The sequence below is a fragment of the Mobula hypostoma genome, chromosome 3 (genome assembly GCF_963921235.1).
Source record: "Mobula hypostoma chromosome 3, sMobHyp1.1, whole genome shotgun sequence".
In the NCBI taxonomy this organism is placed as follows: domain Eukaryota; kingdom Metazoa; phylum Chordata; class Chondrichthyes; order Myliobatiformes; family Myliobatidae; genus Mobula; species Mobula hypostoma.
In genome coordinates this window covers 751,579-773,954 of record NC_086099.1, presented here as the reverse complement: position 1 = coordinate 773,954, position 22,376 = coordinate 751,579, and the positions used below count along the sequence as shown (strand labels likewise).

General features: G+C 45.8%; 1 protein-coding gene across 2 annotated transcripts in view; it reads left to right on the top strand.

The window, feature by feature from the left end:
* Positions 1–22,376, top strand: part of LOC134343341 (uncharacterized) — a 207,682-nt gene that overhangs the window by 178,069 nt on the left and 7,237 nt on the right. For both annotated transcript variants that reach the window (XM_063042027.1, XM_063042028.1), the window contains exon 12: positions 9,744–9,794. In XM_063042027.1, the coding sequence (XP_062898097.1) occupies positions 9,744–9,794 (51 nt within the window). The remainder of the gene's footprint in view (positions 1–9,743; positions 9,795–22,376) is intronic.

The following is a 22,376-nucleotide window of genomic DNA, read 5'->3' as shown; positions in this document are numbered from 1 at the left end:
GGGGCGGAACCCTTCGTCCGGACTGAAGAGGGAAGGGGCAGGGGCCCTATAAAGAAGGTGGGGAGGGGAACTCAAACGTATTGACGCTATAGTTGCACTTGAATTTTCTTCCTTTTTTAATGAATACCTCTCTGTTGATTGGTCGCCGCACAATACTTTTGCCTTGAAATGTTGGTCAAATTACTGGCGTCTTCCACAGTGAAGACCGATGCAAAGTATCGAATGCGCTCATCCATGTTTTCCCTAAATCCCATTCAAGCCTCTCCAGCATGATGTTAAATTTATAATTGTTCCTTTTGGCCTATCGCTTATTGTTTCAATATCTAAACATCTGTTCTTCCAGGATCCTTTTGTTATCCTCCTTAAATGCATATAGTGCGCTGCTGAGGGCTCAGGTGGTCATCCACAGCCATCTCCCCAACCCGGCAAATGTGCTCAGCCTTTTGCCCTGTTTAATAACTCACCAGTGTGGGGTCCATCTTTGAGCTGCTGTCTCTGAAACCAAAGACTGTGACTGTGCACGGGGCGACAAATGAAGCAAAAATGCTGCTGTATCGGGTGGGTCGTCAAACTGACGGAGCGCATCGGGAGCGCTGCTGTAATACCATGGGAGATTAGCTCGTTAAGTTACCTCATGTGCGGCTCCTTGTGAAAGAATTCCTGAAAATCTAAGGAATCCAGTGTAATTGATTTTCTCAGATTGACTTGAGCTGTTAGAAGTGATGTAAAATAACATGGCAGTATCACTGAACCAGGATGTATTGCTGAGGAGACGCCCGCAGGTTTATATGTAGATGAGGGGTTCAACATGAATATAAGACAGGAGAAGTCAATGATTGGGTAGAAGTGCAAACGGAGCAGAGTTAAATCCTGCCACAGAGGCAACATACAAAAGGGCGAAGAATGCAGGACTGAAGGTGCTGTATTTAAATGCAGGTAGAATTCAGAATAAGGTCGACAAACTTGTCGCGCAATTTGGGATTGGCCGATGTTATGTTGTGGGTAAGGCCGAGTCCTGGCTGAAAGAAGACCGTAGCTGGCAGCTTTACATCAAAGGATATATTGTGCATTGAAAGCACAGACAGTAAGTGTGACGCTTTAGAAACAGGTGACATGGGATCAGAGAACGTTGATTCTTTGCAAGTGGAGTAGATGGAGTCGCATAACTCACATGAATCAGAATCGCATTGGATAAAGGGGAAATACAGGCGCATGAGGAAGGAGCTTGACGACGTGGATTAGAGGAGGATACTGGAGGGGTTCACGACAGAGCAGAGATAGAAGAACTTTCTGGGAATAATTCACAAGGCATTGGATGAATATGGAAAAGGATCTCAAGTGGCAGGGGTAGGCAACTGTGCGTGACAAAGGAGACAGGGGTTATATAAATAAAGGAAAGGACGTATCAGGTAGCAAAAGTGAATGGAAGTTAGATGATAGGGATGTTATTAGGATATCCAGCAAAAGACAACTAAAAAGTGAAAAGAAGTGGGAAACTGAAATGTGATGGCATACTAGCCAATAATATAAACATAGAAACATAGAAACATAGAAAATACGTGCAGGAGTAGGCATTCGGCCCTTCAAGCCTGCACCGCCATTTATTATGATCATGGCTGATCATCCAACTCAGAAACCTGCACCAGCCTTCCCTCCGTACCCCCTGATCCCCGTAGCAGGATAACAATAGTATTTTTTTTTATTTTTCCCAGCTATGTTCAGAGTAAAGGAACATAATGCTGATGAGGTAGAAATTGAAGATAAAGAACTGGCAGATTATTTTAATTGAGACTTTGCATCTCCTTCACTTTCGAAGACAACAACAGTGTTCCAGTGCGACGAAACGTCTCGGAGTTGGAGTGAGTGCTGTAGCTATTGCAAAGGAATAGTGCTAGACAAACTCACAGGGCTTAATACGAGTAATTCCTTGCGTATTTTTAAAGCGAAAGTTCATCTTTTCCTTATCAGTCAGGACATCAAAGGATATGGAGAGAAGGCAGGTGTATGGAGTGAGTGGAATCCGGGATCAGCCATGATGGAATACCGGAGCAGACTCAAAGCGGCTGAATGGTCATTTTTTTTTCTCCGGGTCTTATAGTTTTATGACTTTCTGGTCTTCTGATTTCCCCTTCCTGTTATTTCGTCAAAAACAACTAACAGACTTCTCGGTTATGATTTTCCCTGAAGGAAACTATGCTGACTTTGGCCTAATTTATCACGTGCGTCCAAGTACATCAAAAGCCCACTCTTAATAATGGAATCCAACATCCTCGCAACGACTGAAATCAGTGTAACAGGCCTGGAATTTTCAGATTGTTTCCCCCGTCCATTGTTAATGTGCAAAGTTCAAAAAGGAATCACACGGGAATGGAAATGGTGTGCCACGTGTCCCCTCCTTTTCCCATGCCCCTTCCCCTCTCTCAACTGATTTCCTTGGCCGTACACCGCCTCCCTCTAGTGCTACCCCGCCCCCATTTCATTCCTCCATGGCCATCTTGTTTGCAACTTTGCTTTTCATATTTAATACTTCATTCCCCGTCTGTTATGGAATAGTAGCAAGAATGGCTGCAGGGGCAGTGTTTTGTACGGTATGTGTGATGTCGAAATTCTGGGAGATCCCCGGTCCCCCGAATAACCACATCCACAACAGGAGAGGCGGGTTGTTGATCCACATCGTATATAGGAACTGGAGCTGCAGGTCAATGACCTTCGGCTCAAGCTTGAGAATAAATGGCTGATAGATAAGGGTAATAAAGAGGTTGTCACATTTCTGTTGCAGAAGACAGGCAACTGGGTGACCGTCAGTAGAAGAAAAGGAAGGGCAGATCCTGTACAGAGTACATATGTGGTTGTTTCCCCCAATGATCAGTATACCAGTTTGGATACTGTTGAGAGCGTGGGCGAGCCGCACTGACCGGGCATCTGGCGCTGCGGTTGATGCTGTGGCTCAGCTGATAAGAGAGCTGAGGAGCTGCAGTGTGGATAGGATATTCCATAGTCGTAGGAACAAAGACTCCTGTCGGTGAACTGTCAGTGTGACAGCGAGACTCTGATGGTATGTTGCCTACCTGGTGACAGGGTCAGGGATGGCTCAGATCAGGTCCATGGTTTTTAAGGTATGAAGGTGAGCCTTTTGGCACCAATAAGATGGGCACAAAAGATGAAGAGGGCCTGAAGAGAGAATTTAGGGAGCTGGGTATAAAGCTGGAAAAAGTAACTTCAGGATATTAATATCCGGATTCAAGTCCCGATAACGCCAGAGAGGGAAAAAATAGCATGATTTAGTGGGTGAATCCGCGGCTGAGGAACTGGTGCAGGTGGCAGAGGTTCAGTTTCATGGAGCGCTTAAGTTAATTTGGCAGAATAATGGCAAGCGGGATGAGAGTGCCAAAGGTGAGGTGATTGGTTTACAGACAGAAAACGTGTTAAGTGAGACTGCGAGCAAGGAGAGGCTGATGATACTGCAAAATTGCAGAGAACGGAATGAGTTGCTCTGTAAAACGGTGAATACTGAAGATGATGTACGAGAGATGGGTCCTGAGCTTGGCTGCAGGCCGGGGTCTTAAGTCTTGAGTTTGGATGCAGGCTGGGGTCTTGGATCTTGAGCTTGGAGGCTTGGGATCTTCGAGGCTTGTGTACTTGGAGCTTCACTTGGGATTCTGTAGGCTAGTGTTCTTCGATATTGGCTTTGGATCCTCGAGGCTAGTGTTCTTGGAACTTGGCTTGGGATCCTCGAAATTGTGTTCTTGGACCTTAGCTTGTGAAAATCAAGGCTTGGGTTCTTAGAGCTTCGATTGGGATCTTCGAGGCTTGGGTTCTTGGAGCTTGGTTTGGGATCCTCGAGGCTTGGGTCCTTAGAGCTTGGCTTGGGATCCACGAGGCTAGTGTTATTGGAGCTTGGCTTGGGATCCTGGGGGCTTGGGTTCTTGGAACTTGGCTTGGGATCCTCGAGGCTTGGGATTCTCGAAGCCTGGGTTCTTGGAGCTTGGCTTGGGATCCTTGATGCTATTGTTATTGGAGCTTGGCTTGGGATCCTCGAGAGTTGTGTTCTTGGAGCTTGGCTGGGGATTCTCGAGGTTTAGGCTCTTGGAGCTCGGCTTGGGATCCTCGAGGATTGGGTTCTTGGAGCTTGGCTTGGGATCCTCGAGGCGTGGGTTCTTGGAGCTTGGCTTGGGATCCTCGAGGGTTGGGCTCTTGGAGCTTGGATTGGGATCCTCGAGGCTTGGGTTCTTCAACACGGCCTAAAGATGGCAAGAGGCCGCTCCAGCCTTCCACCGGCAGGTTGCTCCCAGGAGATCACAGTCAACCCCAAGGCTACTTAGATGGGGCAGAGATTTTTTTAAGTGTGTCCAGGACGGATTCCTGTCACAGAATGTGGACAGGCCGACCAGGGGGGAATGCGATACCTGATCTGGTACTAGGTAATGAACCGGGTCACGTCACAGATCTCTCAGTGAGTGAGCATCTGCGAGACAGTGACCACCGTTCCCTGGCATTTAACATGATCATGGAAAACGATGGAATCAGAGAGGACAGGAAAATTTTTAATTGAGGAACGGCAAATTATGACGCTATAAGGCTAGAACTTGAGGGTGCGAATTGGGATGATGTTTTTGCAGGGAAATATAATATGGTCGATGTTTAGAGATCTCTGATGTTTAGAGAGGTCGGTGAATATCAAGGAGCACACGTCAATGCCGTTGCTGTCAGAAAGGAACATGTGCCAAGGAAACTTGAAGGACAAGGTGCATGTCACCTTGGCCAGATGAAATATATGCTGGTGTCCTGAGAGATGTGGTTGAAGAGATAACCGATGCATTGTTCATGATATTCCTGGAATCATTGAATTCTGGCATGGTTGCGGAGGACTGGAAGATTGCAAAAGTCACTCCACTCTTTAAAACAGGAGGAAGGCAAAATAAGGGAAATTATAGGCCAGTTAGCCTAGTGTCAGTGGTTGGGAAAGTAATGGATCTGTTATCAAGGATGGTTCGAGTTATTTGGAATCTAATGGTGAAATAGCTTTAAATCAGCGTGGTTTCTATGAAAGGAAATCTGGCCTGAAAAACCTGTTAGATTTATTCGATGAGGCAACCAGCAGCTTGATAAAAGGAGAGAAACTGGATGTAATTTATTTGGATACTTAGAGGGCATTTGAGTAGTTGCAACAAACGAGGCTGCTTAACAAGATAACATCCTATACTGTTACAGGAAAGATACAATCATGATGTCTTTTGGCAAAGTTTGCGGATGATGCGAAGATAGGTGGAGGGTAGTTCTGAAGAAGCTACGAGATTGCAGCAGGACTTATACAAATTGGACGAATGTGCAAAATTGCGGCAGATAGAATGCAGTGTTGTGAAATGTATGACAATGCATTTTGGAAAAGTAGTGCGGTCTAATTTCTAAATGAGTAGCAGGTTCAAATATTATTAGGTGCAGTGAGACGTAGGTGTCGTCGAGCAAGTCTCCCAAGAGGTTGAATTACAGGTTGAGTCTGTGGTAAATAAGCAAATGCAACGGTGTTATTTATTTCAAGAGAAATAGAATATCAAAACAACGTGGTAACACTTCATAAAACACTAGTCAGGCCGCACTTGTAATATTTTCAACAGTTTTGGACCAGTGGAAGCTTATGAGGATAATTCCGGGATTGGGGTTGTTAAGATATGAGGGGCGTATGACAGCTTTAGGGATGTGTTCTCTGGATTTAGAATAATGCCTGGGGATCTCATTGAGACATAGCCAATGCTGAAAGAACCAGATACGGTGGATGTAGAAATGATATATCCTGTGGTGGGGGAATTCAGAACGAGAAAGCATTGCCTCCAAATTCAGGAACGGTTCTTTAGAATAGAGTTAAGGAGAATTTAAACGGAGAGTAGTAAATGTGTAGAATATTGTGCACCGACTGACATGGAGGCGAAGTCCGTGCCTATACTGAAAGCGAAAGTTGATGGTTTCCTGATAGTTCAGGGCAGCAAAAAGTATGGCGAGAAGGCAGCTCTATCCGGTTAAGTGGGATCCTTTATCAAACATCATGGAATGGCGGGACATCGATGGGCTGAATGACTTAATTGTCTTACTATGTCTTGTGGGCTTATGGCCTTTTGGGACATTTAATTCATCTCTAACGCTGAGCCATTCCTTCGCAGAGGGGTGTGATTTGACTGCACCTTCCTGAAATCGATAATCATCTCCTTTGCCTTTTCATGTCTTTTCACAGAGAGAGAGAGAGAGAGAGAAAGAGAGAGAGAGAGGAGAGAGAGTCAGAGAGAGAGAGAGAGAAAGGAGAGAGAGACAGAGGGAGAGAGAGACAGAGAGAGGGCGACAGGGAGAGAGAGAGAGGGAGAGAGAGACAGAGAGAGAGGGAGAGAGATAGAAAGAGAGAGAGAGAGAGGAGAGAGACAGAGAGAAAGGAGAGAGAGACAGAGACAGAGGGAGAGAGAGAGACAGAGAAAGAGAGAGAGAGAGACAGAGACAGAGGGAGAGAGAGAGAGAAAGAGAAAGAGAGAGAGAGAGACAGAGGGAGATAGATAGAAAGAGAGAGAGAGAGAGAGAGAGAGAGAGAGAGAGAGAGAGGTGGGCTCCAGATTACGGAGATGTAACTATTTCTACTTTGTGACAGGTAAGTGTAAATCGAGAACGGTAACTGCGTAGGGCGAGAAAAGAGCCCGAAGTGCTGTTGTAGCGCGCGGGTGCCCAAACTGACGGTTTAGTCGGGGCTGTTCTGGTATTAGTCTGTGATTTAGCTCATAAGCTGCTTCATTTGCGAGACCTTGTTAAAGCGTTTCTGAAGATCTAAAAAAAAACAATAATTGACAATAATTTTAGAGCGGCTTGTTCTCGAGCCTACTCGGGCAAAGCTATCTTGGATGGATGTTCTGTAACAACCCAGGTTTGACTTGAGAGCTTATCGTAAATGATCCCCAAGGAGACAGTGAACATAATATGATTAATTTCATACTGCAATTTGAGAGGAGAAAGCATAAGGCACATGTAACAGTATTGCAATGGAATAAAGAGAATTACAAAGGAGGTGCTTGCCCAGCTGGTTGGGAGGAGAATATCGGAGGGGTTAATAGAAGACCAGAGATAGCTGAAGGTTCTCTGGATAACTCAGAATGCGCAGGACACAAATTTAGCACAGCAGAGGAGGTTCACAAGCCCCCAAGATAGGCAACCATAACAGGTAATAGACAATAAGGACGGCAGAAAAGCCAAAGAAAAAGCATTTATGGTAGAAAAAGTGAGTAGGAGATGCAGAATTACGAAGCTTTTAAAATCCAGAACAAAAACGGCAACTAAAGAGCGATAAGAAGGGAAAAGTTGACATATGAGAGCAGACTCGCAAATACGTTAAAGTCAGGACACTAAAAGTTTCTGTATATTTATTTAATTATTTATTTTTGCAGTTAAGTTATATAATTTCTATAAAAATAAAGGGAGTTGAGAGTTGATATTGGACCACTGGAAAATGAAGCTGGTGTGGTAGTAATGGGGGCAAAAAAATCACCGATGAACAACTTAACTGTGGAAGACACGAGCAGTGCGCCAGAGGTCCATAAGACCATAGGACGATAAGATCTAGGAGCATAAGTACGCCATTAGGCCCACCAAGTCTGCTCCGCCATTCAATCGTGGGCTGACACAATTCTTCCAGTCATTCTCACACCCCTGCTTTCAACCGATACCAATTGATGCCCCGGATAATCAAGAAACCATCTATCTCTGCTTTAAATACACCCAGTGCCGTTGCCTCCACAGTCGCACGTGGCTTGAAATTCCAGCGATTTACCACCCTCTGACTGAAGTAATTTCTCGGCATCTCGGTTCTAAAAGAGCGTCCTTCAATCATGAAGTCCTGCCCTCTTGTCCTAGAATCCCCTCCCATGGCAAATGTCTTTGTCATATCTCAACTGTTCAGCCCTGACGAAGTGTCTCGACCCGAAACGTTGATGGTGCTTCTTCCTATAGATTTTTTTCCAGCATCTGCAGCTTTCCCCGTGTGTGAGGCCGTTTTACTTTCGGAATGTTCCGAGATCGCCCCTCATTCTCATGAACTCCAGAGAATACAGCCATTGTGCGTTCCTTATATGGTAACCCTTTCATTCCTTGAATCATTCTCCTGAATCCTCTCTGAACCCTTTCCAATGTCAGTATATCCTTTCTAAAATAAGCACAAAACCGCACACAATACTCCAAGTGTGGTCTCAATAGTGCTTTATAGAGCCTAAACATCACATCCCTGCTCTTATATACTATACCTCCAGAAATGAATGCCAAAATTGCATTCGCCTTCTTCACAAACCACTCATTTCGAAGCATAATCTTTAGAGTGTCCTGCACAATGACTCCCAAATCCCTTTCTAACTCTGCATTTTGAATTATCTCCTCATCTAAATAATAGTCTGTCCGTTTATTTCTTCCACCAAAGTGCACTTTCCAACATTGAATTTCATTTGGCACTTCTTTGCCCATTCCCCAAAACTATCTAAGTCTCTCTGCAGGCTCTCTGCTTCCTAAACACTACCCGCTCTTCCACGTATCTTTGTATCATCGGCAAATGTATCCAAAAATCCATTTATTAACATATATCGTCGTCCAAATGATTGACAGACATGGTAGAAAGCAGCGGCCCCTTACGCCTTGATTCATCAACTGTTTCTCCAGTTCCTTCATACTTTGTTCAGGAACTGCAGTTCGGTGCACCAACTGCATATTTGTCTATTGTGGAGGGTGGACGTCTTGTAGAATTCCTGCATCGCAAACAGGGTACAAAACATTGCCCCTGGAGCAATTCTCAATAACAGATAAGGAATGGAGAAATAAGACCACAACGATAACGTTGCCAGATACTGTTCTATCGCCCAAGCCGGAGGATCTTAGACAGGTGCACTGAAAACACAAAATCTGGGATCAAAGCAACACTCACAAAACGCTGCAGGATCTCAGCAGGTCGGGCAGCACCCGTGGTAACGATCAGGCAACGTTTCGGGGCGGAACCCTTCGTCCAGACTGAAGAGGGAAGGGGCAGGGGCCCTATAAAGAAGGTGGGGAGGGGAACTCAAACGTATTGACGCTATAGTTGCACTTGAATTTTCTTCCTTTTTTAATGAATACCTCTCTGTTGATTGGTCGCCGCACAATACTTTTGCCTTGAAATGTTGGTCAAATTACTGGCGTCTTCCACAGTGAAGACCGATGCAAAGTATCGAATGCGCTCATCCATGTTTTCCCTAAATCCCATTCAAGCCTCTCCAGCATGATGTTAAATTTATAATTGTTCCTTTTGGTCTATCGCTTATTGTTTCAATATCTAAACATCTGTTCTTCCAGGATCCTTTTGTTATCCTCCTTAAATGCATATAGTGCGCTGCTGAGGGCTCAGGTGGTCATCCACAGCCATCTCCCCAACCCGGCAAATGTGCTCAGCCTTTTGCCCTGTTTATTAACTCACCCGTGTGGGGTCCATCTTTGAGCTGCTGTCTCTGAACACTGCCCGTGGCAGTTCTGCGTCGGTGAGCATCCTACTTTGCTGGCATGTCCTCTAATTCTTTGTTTACTTCAAATTCGTCAAACGTATCCCTTTTTAAACTGACCTGCTCGAACTTTCTGACATCGAAACAGAACTGTGGGACGCTGTGACAGGGACGGCAAATGGACCAAAGGATCGTTTAATGAACCGGAGCTGATTACTCGTTCCAGATTACGGACATATAATTTTCTATTTATTTCCACAGGCGCAGCAAACGCAGCATCGGTCTATCTCCTGCACCTTTGGTCAGAGGCGGGTAAGTGGAAACCAAAGACTGTGACTGTGCGCGGGGCGACAAATGAAGCAAAAATGCTGCTGTATCGGGTGGGTCGTCAAACTGACGGAGCGCATCGGGAGCGCTGCTGTAATACCATGGGAGATTAGCTCGTTAAGTTACCTCATGTGCGGCTCCTTGTGAAAGAATTCCTGAAAATCTAAGGAATCCAGTGTAATTGATTTTCTCAGATTGACTTGAGCTGTTAGAAGTGATGTAAAATAACATGGCAGTATCACTGAACCAGGATGTATTGCTGAGGAGACGCCCGCAGGTTTATATGTAGATGAGGGGTTCAACATGAATATAAGACAGGAGAAGTCAATGATTGGGTAGAAGTGCAAACGGAGCAGAGTTAAATCCTGCCACAGAGGCAACATACAAAAGGGCGAAGAATGCAGGACTGAAGGTGCTGTATTTAAATGCAGGTAGAATTCAGAATAAGGTCGACAAACTTGTCGCGCAATTTGGGATTGGCCGATGTTATGTTGTGGGTAAGGCCGAGTCCTGGCTGAAAGAAGACCGTAGCTGGCAGCTTTACATCAAAGGATATATTGTGCATTGAAAGCACAGACAGTAAGTGTGACGCTTTAGAAACAGGTGACATGGGATCAGAGAACGTTGATTCTTTGCAAGTGGAGTAGATGGAGTCGCATAACTCACATGAATCAGAATCGCATTGGATAAAGGGGAAATACAGGCGCATGAGGAAGGAGCTTGACGACGTGGATTAGAGGAGGATACTGGAGGGGTTCACGACAGAGCAGAGATAGAAGAACTTTCTGGGAATAATTCACAAGGCATTGGATGAATATGGAAAAGGATCTCAAGTGGCAGGGGTAGGCAACTGTGCGTGACAAAGGAGACAGGGGTTATATAAATAAAGGAAAGGACGTATCAGGTAGCAAAAGTGAATGGAAGTTAGATGATAGGGATGTTATTAGGATATCCAGCAAAAGACAACTAAAAAGTGAAAAGAAGTGGGAAACTGAAATGTGATGGCATACTAGCCAATAATATAAACATAGAAACATAGAAACATAGAAAATACGTGCAGGAGTAGGCATTCGGCCCTTCAAGCCTGCACCGCCATTTATTATGATCATGGCTGATCATCCAACTCAGAAACCTGCACCAGCCTTCCCTCCGTACCCCCTGATCCCCGTAGCAGGATAACAATAGTATTTTTTTTTATTTTTCCCAGCTATGTTCAGAGTAAAGGAACATAATGCTGATGAGGTAGAAATTGAAGATAAAGAACTGGCAGATTATTTTAATTGAGACTTTGCATCTCCTTCACTTTCGAAGACAACAACAGTGTTCCAGTGCGACGAAACGTCTCGGAGTTGGAGTGAGTGCTGTAGCTATTGCAAAGGAATAGTGCTAGACAAACTCACAGGGCTTAATACGAGTAATTCCTTGCGTATTTTTAAAGCGAAAGTTCATCTTTTCCTTATCAGTCAGGACATCAAAGGATATGGAGAGAAGGCAGGTGTATGGAGTGAGTGGAATCCGGGATCAGCCATGATGGAATACCGGAGCAGACTCAAAGCGGCTGAATGGTCATTTTTTTTTCTCCGGGTCTTATAGTTTTATGACTTTCTGGTCTTCTGATTTCCCCTTCCTGTTATTTCGTCAAAAACAACTAACAGACTTCTCGGTTATGATTTTCCCTGAAGGAAACTATGCTGACTTTGGCCTAATTTATCACGTGCGTCCAAGTACATCAAAAGCCCACTCTTAATAATGGAATCCAACATCCTCGCAACGACTGAAATCAGTGTAACAGGCCTGGAATTTTCAGATTGTTTCCCCCGTCCATTGTTAATGTGCAAAGTTCAAAAAGGAATCACACGGGAATGGAAATGGTGTGCCACGTGTCCCCTCCTTTTCCCATGCCCCTTCCCCTCTCTCAACTGATTTCCTTGGCCGTACACCGCCTCCCTCTAGTGCTACCCCGCCCCCATTTCATTCCTCCATGGCCATCTTGTTTGCAACTTTGCTTTTCATATTTAATACTTCATTCCCCGTCTGTTATGGAATAGTAGCAAGAATGGCTGCAGGGGCAGTGTTTTGTACGGTATGTGTGATGTCGAAATTCTGGGAGATCCCCGGTCCCCCGAATAACCACATCCACAACAGGAGAGGCGGGTTGTTGATCCACATCGTATATAGGAACTGGAGCTGCAGGTCAATGACCTTCGGCTCAAGCTTGAGAATAAATGGCTGATAGATAAGGGTAATAAAGAGGTTGTCACATTTCTGTTGCAGAAGACAGGCAACTGGGTGACCGTCAGTAGAAGAAAAGGAAGGGCAGATCCTGTACAGAGTACATATGTGGTTGTTTCCCCCAATGATCAGTATACCAGTTTGGATACTGTTGAGAGCGTGGGCGAGCCGCACTGACCGGGCATCTGGCGCTGCGGTTGATGCTGTGGCTCAGCTGATAAGAGAGCTGAGGAGCTGCAGTGTGGATAGGATATTCCATAGTCGTAGGAACAAAGACTCCTGTCGGTGAACTGTCAGTGTGACAGCGAGACTCTGATGGTATGTTGCCTACCTGGTGACAGGGTCAGGGATGGCTCAGATCAGGTCCATGGTTTTTAAGGTATGAAGGTGAGCCTTTTGGCACCAATAAGATGGGCACAAAAGATGAAGAGGGCCTGAAGAGAGAATTTAGGGAGCTGGGTATAAAGCTGGAAAAAGTAACTTCAGGATATTAATATCCGGATTCAAGTCCCGATAACGCCAGAGAGGGAAAAAATAGCATGATTTAGTGGGTGAATCCGCGGCTGAGGAACTGGTGCAGGTGGCAGAGGTTCAGTTTCATGGAGCGCTTAAGTTAATTTGGCAGAATAATGGCAAGCGGGATGAGAGTGCCAAAGGTGAGGTGATTGGTTTACAGACAGAAAACGTGTTAAGTGAGACTGCGAGCAAGGAGAGGCTGATGATACTGCAAAATTGCAGAGAACGGAATGAGTTGCTCTGTAAAACGGTGAATACTGAAGATGATGTACGAGAGATGGGTCCTGAGCTTGGCTGCAGGCCGGGGTCTTAAGTCTTGAGTTTGGATGCAGGCTGGGGTCTTGGATCTTGAGCTTGGAGGCTTGGGATCTTCGAGGCTTGTGTACTTGGAGCTTCACTTGGGATTCTGTAGGCTAGTGTTCTTCGATATTGGCTTTGGATCCTCGAGGCTAGTGTTCTTGGAACTTGGCTTGGGATCCCCGAAATTGTGTTCTTGGACCTTAGCTTGTGAAAATCAAGGCTTGGGTTCTTAGAGCTTCGATTGGGATCTTCGAGGCTTGGGTTCTTGGAGCTTGGTTTGGGATCCTCGAGGCTTGGGTCCTTAGAGCTTGGCTTGGGATCCACGAGGCTAGTGTTATTGGAGCTTGGCTTGGGATCCTGGGGGCTTGGGTTCTTGGAACTTGGCTTGGGATCCTCGAGGCTTGGGATTCTCGAAGCCTGGGTTCTTGGAGCTTGGCTTGGGATCCTTGATGCTATTGTTATTGGAGCTTGGCTTGGGATCCTCGAGAGTTGTGTTCTTGGAGCTTGGCTGGGGATTCTCGAGGTTTAGGCTCTTGGAGCTCGGCTTGGGATCCTCGAGGATTGGGTTCTTGGAGCTTGGCTTGGGATCCTCGAGGCGTGGGTTCTTGGAGCTTGGCTTGGGATCCTCGAGGGTTGGGCTCTTGGAGCTTGGATTGGGATCCTCGAGGCTTGGGTTCTTCAACACGGCCTAAAGATGGCAAGAGGCCGCTCCAGCCTTCCACCGGCAGGTTGCTCCCAGGAGATCACAGTCAACCCCAAGGCTACTTAGATGGGGCAGAGATTTTTTTAAGTGTGTCCAGGACGGATTCCTGTCACAGAATGTGGACAGGCCGACCAGGGGGGAATGCGATACCTGATCTGGTACTAGGTAATGAACCGGGTCACGTCACAGATCTCTCAGTGAGTGAGCATCTGCGAGACAGTGACCACCGTTCCCTGGCATTTAACATGATCATGGAAAACGATGGAATCAGAGAGGACAGGAAAATTTTTAATTGAGGAACGGCAAATTATGACGCTATAAGGCTAGAACTTGAGGGTGCGAATTGGGATGATGTTTTTGCAGGGAAATATAATATGGTCGATGTTTAGAGATCTCTTGCAGGATGTTGTCCCGGTGAGGAAGATAAAGAATGGTAGGGCTAAGGAACCATCGGTGACAAGTGAGGTGGAAAATCTACTGAGTTGGAAAATCTAGTCAGGTGGAAGAAGGCAGCATACATGAAGTTTAGGAATCAAGGATCAGATGGGTCTATTGAGGAATATAGGGAAGCAAGAAAGGAGCTTAAGAAGGGGCTGAGAAGAGCAAGAAGGGGGCGTGAGAAGGCCTTGGCGAGTAGGGTAAAGGAAAGCACCAAGGCATTCTTAAATTATATGAAGAACAAAAGGATGATAGAGTGAAGGTAGGACCGATTAGAGATAAAGGTGGAAAGGTGTGTCTGGAGGCTGTGGAAGTGAGCTAGGTCCTCAATGAATACTTCTCTTTGGTATTCACCAATGAGAGGGAACTTAAAGACGGTGAGGACAAATTGAGTGAGATTGATATTCTGGAGCATGTTGATATTAAGGGAGAGGATGTGTTGGATTTGTTAAATTACATTAGGACGTATAAGTCCCCGGGACCTGACGGAATATTCCCCAGGCTGCTCCTTGAGGCAAAGGAAGAGATTGATGAGCCTCTGGTTAGGATTATTATGTCCTCTTTGTCCACGGGAATAGTACCGGAGGATTGGAGGGAGGCGAATGTTGTCCCCTTGTTCAAAAGAGGTCGTAGGGATAGTCCCGGTAATTATAGACCAGTGAGCCTTATGTCTGTGGTGGGAAAGCTGTTGGAAAAGATTCTGAGAGATAGGATCTCTGGGTATTTAGAGAATCATGGTCTGATCAGGGACAGTCGGCATAGCTTTCTGAAGGGCAGATCGTGTCTAACAAGCCTGATAGAGTTCTTTGAGGAGCTGACCAGGCACATAGATGAGGGTAGTGCAGTGGATGTGATCTATATGGATTTTAGTAAGGCATTTGACAAGGTTCCACACGGTAGGCTTATTCAGAAAGTCAGAAGGCATGGGATCCCGGGATGTTTGGCCAGGTGGATTCAGAATTGACTTGCCTGAAGAAGGCAGAAGGTCATGATGGATTGTGACGAGTGGTGTCCCACAAGGATCGGTTCTGGGACATCTACTTTTCGTGATTTTATTAACGACCTGCTTGTGTGTGCAGAGGGGTGGGTTGGCAAGATTGCAGACGACACAAAGGTTGGTAGTGTTGTAGATAGTGTAGAAGATTGTCTAAGATTGCAAAGTGACATTGATAGGATGCAGAAGTGGGCTGAGAAGTGGCAGATGGAGTTCAACCCGGAGAAGTGTGAGGTGGTACACTTTGGAAAGACAAACTCCAAGACAGAGTACAAAGTAAATGGTAGGATACTTGGTAGTGTGGAGGAGCAGAGGGATCTAGGGGTACATGCCCGCAGATACTTAAATTTTGCCTCACAGGTAGATAGGGTAGTTAAGAAAGTTTATGAGGTGTTAGCTTTCATAAGTCGAGGGATAGAGTTTAAGAGTCGCGATGTAATGATGCAGCTCTATAAAACTCTGGTTCGGCCACAATTGGAATACTGTGTCTCGTTCTGGTCGCCTCACTATAGGGAGGATATGGAAGCATTGGAAAGAGTACAGATGAGACTTACCAGTATGCTGCCTGGTTTAGAGAGTATGGATTATGATCAGAGATTAAGGGAGCTAGGGCTTTACTCTTTGGAGAGAAGGTGGATGAGAGGAGAAATGATAGACGTGTACAAGATAATAAGAGGAATAGATAGAGTGGATAGCCAGCCCCTCTTCCACAGGGCACTACTGCTCAATACAAGAGGGCATGGCTTTTAGGTAAGGGGTGTGAAGTTCAAGGGAGATATTAGAGGACGGTTTTTTACTCAGAGAGTGCTTGGTGCGTGGAATGCACTGCCTGAGTCAGTGGTGTAGGCAGATACACTCGTGAAGTTTAAAAGACTACTAGACAGGTGTACGGAGGAATTTAAGCTGGGGGGTTCTATGGCAGGCAGGGTCTGAGGGTCTGCACGGCATTGTGCGCTGAAGGGCCTGTAATGTGCTGTGCTATTCTATATTCTTTATTATTCCAAGCCCCAAGATGGGAATCAGGTGCGTATAATTAACTCAACCAAACGATGGACAGCTGGAAGTCCAGGAGTCCTGATTCCGCGGACCGGACCATGAACCTTAATGCGGACTTCACGGACTTGACCATGACAGTATTCTGCACTTCTATGGGAGCCTCCGGGCGACCCAAGAGGATCTACAGGGCTAAGGACGACTCGGGCGGCTGGGTTGTAGGTTTCGACACTGGGGAATCCTGAATGGCGAGAGTTCATCTCCAGTGTCTGTGTCGCTGCTTCCATGGTTGGCTGGTTCGTTCTATCACGAAAGGGTGCACGGAACGGACCCAAACGCAAGACACTGACACTGAAGTACAAAAATCAGGGCATGACTAGAGTAAGGACAGGATACAGACAAGGAGCAGGGACACGAACGCAGACTTGGTCTAGGGAAAGCGGGACCAAGACTAGAAACCATAGACTAGGACAAAAGGCTTCGACTCCGATCCCGAGACTAGACAAGGACCCAGAACCTGGGTGTTGCCTCGGGCTCGGACTCCAGAACCAGGCTTCAGGACAGGACGTAGCTAAGGTCTTTGCTCTTGAGGCTTGAGGCTAGGGACTTGGGTCTTGAGCTTGGCTGCAGGCTGGGGTCTTGGGTCTCGAGCTTGGCTGCAGGCTGGGGTCTTGTGTCGTGATCTTGGCTGCAGGCTGTGGTCTTGGGTCCTGGCATAATTTACATATTAATATTAACTATTTATGGTTTTACTGCTATTTATTATTTATGGTGCAACTGTAACGAAAACCAATTTCCCCCGGCATCAATAAAGTATGACTATGACTATGAGCTTGGCTGCAGGTTGTGGTCTTGGGTCTTGAGCTTGCCTGCAGTCTGGGGTCTTAGGTCTTGAGCTTGGGGGCTTGGGATCTTAGAGGCTTGTGTTCTTCGAGTTTGGCTTGGGATCCTGTAGACTAGTGTTCTTCGAGATTGTCTTGTGATCCTCGAGGCTAGTGTTCTTGGAGCTTGGCTTGGGATCCTCGAGGATAGTGTTCTTGGAGCTTGGCTTGGCATCCTCGAGTCCTGGGTTCTTGGAGCTTGAATTGGGTTCCTGAAGCTTGGATTGGTATCATCGAGGCTTAGGCTCTTGGAGCTTGGCATCCTCGAGCTTGGGTTTTTGAGGCTTGGCTTGGGATCCTCGAGGCTTTGGTCCTGGATCTGGCTTGGGACCCTCGAGGCCTGGGTTCTTGGACCTTGGCTTGGGATCCTCGAGGCTTGGGTTCTTGGAGCTCGTCTTGGAAGCTTCGAGGTTTTGGTTCCTGGCGCTTGGCTTGGGATCCTGGAGGCTTGAGTTCTTGGAGCTTGCTTTTGGATACTCGAGGCTTGGGTTCCTGGAGCTTGGCTTGGGATTTTCGAGGCCTGGGTTCTTGGAGCTTGGCTTCATCCTCGAGGCTTGGGTTCTTGGAGCTTGGCTTGGCATCCTCGAGGCTTGGGTTCTTGGAGCTTGGCTTCGAATCCTCGAGGCTTTGCTTCCTGGAGCTTGGCTTGTGATCCTCGATGCTTGGGTTCTTGGAGCTTGGCATGGGATCTTCGAGGCTTCGGTTCTTGAAGCTTGTATTTCGTTCCTGAAGCTTGGATTGGGATCCTCGAGGCTTGGTTTCTTGGAGCTTGGCTTGGGATCCTCGAGGCCTGGGTCCTTGGAGCTTGGCTTGGGATCCTCGAGGCTTGCGTTCCGGGAACGTGGCTTCAAATCCTTAAGGCTTTGGTTCTTGGAAACCATAGAAACCATAAAAACTACAGCACAGAAACAGGCCTTTTGGCCCTTCTTGGCTGTGCCGAACCATTTTCTGCCTAGTCCCACTGACTTGCACACGGACCATATCCCTCCATACACCTCCCATCATGTATCTGTCCAATTTATTCTTAAATGTTACAAAAGAACCCGCATTTACCACTTAGTCTGGCAGCTCATTCCATACTCCCACCACCCTCTGTGTGAAGAAGCCCCCCTAATGTTCCCTTTAAACTTTCCCCCCCTCACCATTAACCCATGTCCTCTGGTTTTTTTCTCCCCTTGCCTCAGTGGAAAAAGCCTGCTTGCATTCACTCTATGTATACCCATCATAATTTTATATACCTCTATCAAATCTCCCCTCATTCTTCTACGCTCCAGGGAATAAAGTCCCAACCTATTCAACCTTTCTCTGTAACTGAGTTTCTCAAGTCCCAGCAACATCCTTGTAAACCTTCTCTGCACTCTTTCAACCTTATTTATATCCTTCCTGTAATTTGGTGACCAAAACTGAACACTGTACTCCAGATTCGGCCTCACCAATGCCTTATACAACCTCATCATAACATTCCAGCCCTTATACTCAATACTTCGATTAATAAAGGCCAATGTACCAAAAGCTCTGTTTACGACCCTATCTATCTGTGACGACACTTTTAGGGAATTTTGTATCTGTATTCCCAGATCCCTCTGTTCCACTGCACTCCTCAGTGCCTTACCATTAGCCCTGTATGTTCTACGTTGGTTTGTCCTTCCAACGTGCAATACCTCACACTTGTCAGTATTAAACTCTATCTGCCATTTTTCATCCCATTTTTCCAGCTGGTCCAAGTCCCTCTGCAGGCTCTGAAAACCTCCCTCACTGTCTACTACACCTCCAATCTTTGTATCATCAGCAAACTTGCTGATCCAATTTACCACATTATCATCCAGATCATTGTATAGATGACAAATAACAATGGACCCAGCAGTGATCCCTGTGGCACACCACTAGTCACAGGCCTCCACTCAGAGAAGCAATTCTCTACTATCACTCTCTGGCTTCTTCCATCGAGCCAATGTCTAATCCAATTTACCACCTCTCCATGTATACCTAGCGACTGAATTTTCCTAACTGACCTCCCGTGCGGGACCTTGTCATAGGTCTTACTGAAGTCCATGTAGACAATATCCACTGCCTTCTCTTCATCCACTTTCCTGATAACCTCCTCGAAAAACTCCAACAGATTGGTCAAACATGACCTACCACGCACAAAGCCATGTTGACTCTCCCTAATAAGCCCCTGTCTATCCAAATGCTTGCAGATTCTGTCTCTTAGTACTCCCTTCAATAACTTACCTACTACTGACGTTAAACTCACCGGCCTATAATTACCCGGATTACTTTTCGATCCTTTTTTAAACAACGGAACAACATGAGCCACTCTCCAATCGTCCGGCACTTCACCCGTAGACAGCGACGTTTTAAATATTTCTGGCAGGGCCCCCGCAATTTCAACACTAGTCTCCTTCAAGGTCCGAGGGAACACTCTGTCAGGTCCCGGGAATTTATCCACTTTAATTTTCCTCAAGACAGCAAGCACCTCCTCCTTTTTAATCTGTACAGTTTCCATGGTCTCACTACTTGATGCCCTCAATTCCATAGATTTCATGCCAGCTTCCTTAGTAAATACAGACGCAAAAAACCTATTTAAGATCTCCCCATTTCCTTTGGTTCCGCACAAAGCCGACCACTCTGATCTTCAAGAGGACCAATTTGGAGCTTGGCTTTGGATCCTCGGGGCTTGGGTTTTTGGAGCTTGGTTTGGAAACTTCGAGGCTAGTGTTCTTGGAGTTTGGCTGGGATCCGTGAGGCTTGGGTTCTTGGAAATTGGGTTGGGATCTTCGAGGCTTGGGTTATTAGAGCTTGGCTTGGTATCCTCGGGGCGTGGATTCTTGGAGCTTGGCTTGGGATCCTCGAGGCTTGGGTTCTTCAAAACGGCCTAAAGCTGGCAAGAGCCCGCTCTAGCCTTTCACCGGCAGGTTGCTCCCAGAGGATCTTGACAAGACAAACCTGCAGCCCACACACAACCCCAAGGCTACTTTTATTCCAAGCTACAAGATGGGAATCAGGTGCCTATGATTAACTCAACCAAACGAGGGACAGCTGGAAGACCCTGAGTCCTGAGTCCACGGACCGGACTGTGACAGTATGCAGTTTGGTGTACTTAGAGGCACATGTTAAAATAGGCCCTAGTCAGCATGGCCTTTCAGAAAGTGCCAGCTCGTGAGGCTGCTTAACAGGTTAATTGCCCGTGTTATTACCGAGAATGTACAGGCATGGATTGGCAGAAGATATATCCTGGAAATGAATGGAACATTTTCTGGTTGGCTGCCGGTGACTATAGGTTAACTTCAGGGATCTATGTGGGGAGAACTTCTTTTTATGTCACTTATTAATGATTTGCATGAGGAAACTGATATCTTTGGGGCGATATTTGAGACGAAAATACGTGGAGTTTCAGATAGTTTTGAGGAGGTTAAGAGGCAAGACAAAGATTCAGACAGATTAGGAGAAAGCAGAAAGAAGTGGTAGATAGAATACTTGTCTGGAAGTTGATCGTCATGCAATTTGACCGAAGAAATAAATGCGGAATTGTGCCGTTGAGGCCTGATCTGATGATTACAGCCAATCCTCAACACCCTGCAGATACCACACCGGTAATGGGCTCACACCTGTTTAATGGGACCATGGTCATCTGACCCAGGGTAAAACTCCCACTCTCTGCCCAGAATCCTGACGCCTTCCTATCCCAGTGCTGTTATGTTTAGTAACTCTAGAAAATAATCCAATGAATAACACTGGTGTCTGGGATAACCTGTCTAGTTAGTTTTCTATTAATGTGGCACTCAGATATGACGCGGTGGCGTAATGGCATATGCAATTCAGATGCCTCCTACGTATAACCGATAATGAGTTATATAAATAAAGGCTACGTAAATTTGAAAACAGAAATAATTCTAAGATAGTGAGCAGTAAAGATGTCAGGAAAGACAGGCAGGTGATGGGGCAAATTTGTAGCCATTGGGTTGAATTGAAGTGCAATAAAGTTGCAGTGAAATCAAACTAAAAAGTATCAAGTATCAAAAAGCAAAAAGAATCTTAAGGTGTTGTACTTAAATGCATGCAGCATAAGGAATAAGGTGGATGATCTTGTTGTACAGCTACAGATTGGCAGGTATGATATTGTGGCCATCACTGAAACCTGGCTAAAGGATGCATGTCTCTGGGAGCTGAACGTCCAAGGATACACGGTGTATCGGAAGGATAGGAAGGTAGGCAGACGGGTAGGCGTGGCTTTATTGGTAAGAAATGATATTAAATCATTAGAAAGAGCTGATATAGGATCTGAAGGTGCAGAGTCTTTATGGGTTGAGCTAAGAAATAGCAGGGGTAAAAGGACTCTGATGGCAGTTATTTATAGGTCTCCAAACAGCTACAGGGATGTGGACTACAAATTACAACAGGAAATAGAAAGGGCTTGTCAGAAGGGAAGTGTTATGATAATTGCGGGGGATTTTAACATGCGAGTAGATTGGAAAAATCGGGTCGGCACTGGATCTCAATCGACGGAATTTGTAGAATGTCTGCGAGATGGCTTTTTAGAACAGCTGTTGTTGTTGATCCCACTAGGGGATCGGCTGTACTGGATTGGGTATTGTGTAATAAACCGGAGGTGATTAGAGAGATTGAGGTAAAGGAACCCTTAGGAGACAGTGATCATAACATGACTGAGTTCACTGTGAAATTAGAAAAAGAGATACCGAAATCTGATGTGTCGGTATTTCAGTGGAGTAAAGGAAATTACAGTGGCATGAGAAAGGAACTGGCCAAAGTTGACTGGAAAGGGACACTGGCGGGAAAGACCGCAGAGCAGCAGTGGCTGGAGTTTATGCGAAAAATGAGGAATGTGCAAGACAGGTATATTCCAAAAAAGAAGAAATTTTCGAGTGGAAAAAGGATGCAACCGTGGTTGACAAGAGAAGTCAAAGCCAAAGTTAAAGCAAAGGAGAGGGCATGCAAGGAAGCAAAAATTAGTGGGAAGACAGAGGATTGGGAAGTTTTTAAAACCTTACAAAAGGAAACCAAGAAGGTCATTAAGAGAGAAAAGATTAACTATGAAAGGAAGCTAGCAAATAATATCAAAGAGGATACTAAAAGCTTTTTCAAGTATATAAAGAGTAAAAGACAGGTGAGAGTAGATATAGGACTGATAGAAAATGATGCTGGAGCAATTGTAATGGGAGATAAGGAGATAGCAGAGGAACTGAACGAATATTTTGCATCAGTCTTCACTGAGGAAAACATCAGAAGTATACCGGACGCTCAAGGGTGGCAGGGAAGAGAAGTGTGCGCTGTCACAATTACGACAGAGAAAGTACTCAGGAAGCTGAATAGTCTAAAGGTAGATAAATCTCCTGGACCAGATGGAATGCACCCTCGTGTTCTGAAGGAAGCAGCTGTGGATATTGCGGAGGCATTAGCGGTGATCTTTCAAAAGTCGATAGATTCTGGCAGGGTTCCGGAGGACTGGAAGATTGCAAAGGTCACTCCGCTATTTAAGAAGGGAGCAAGGA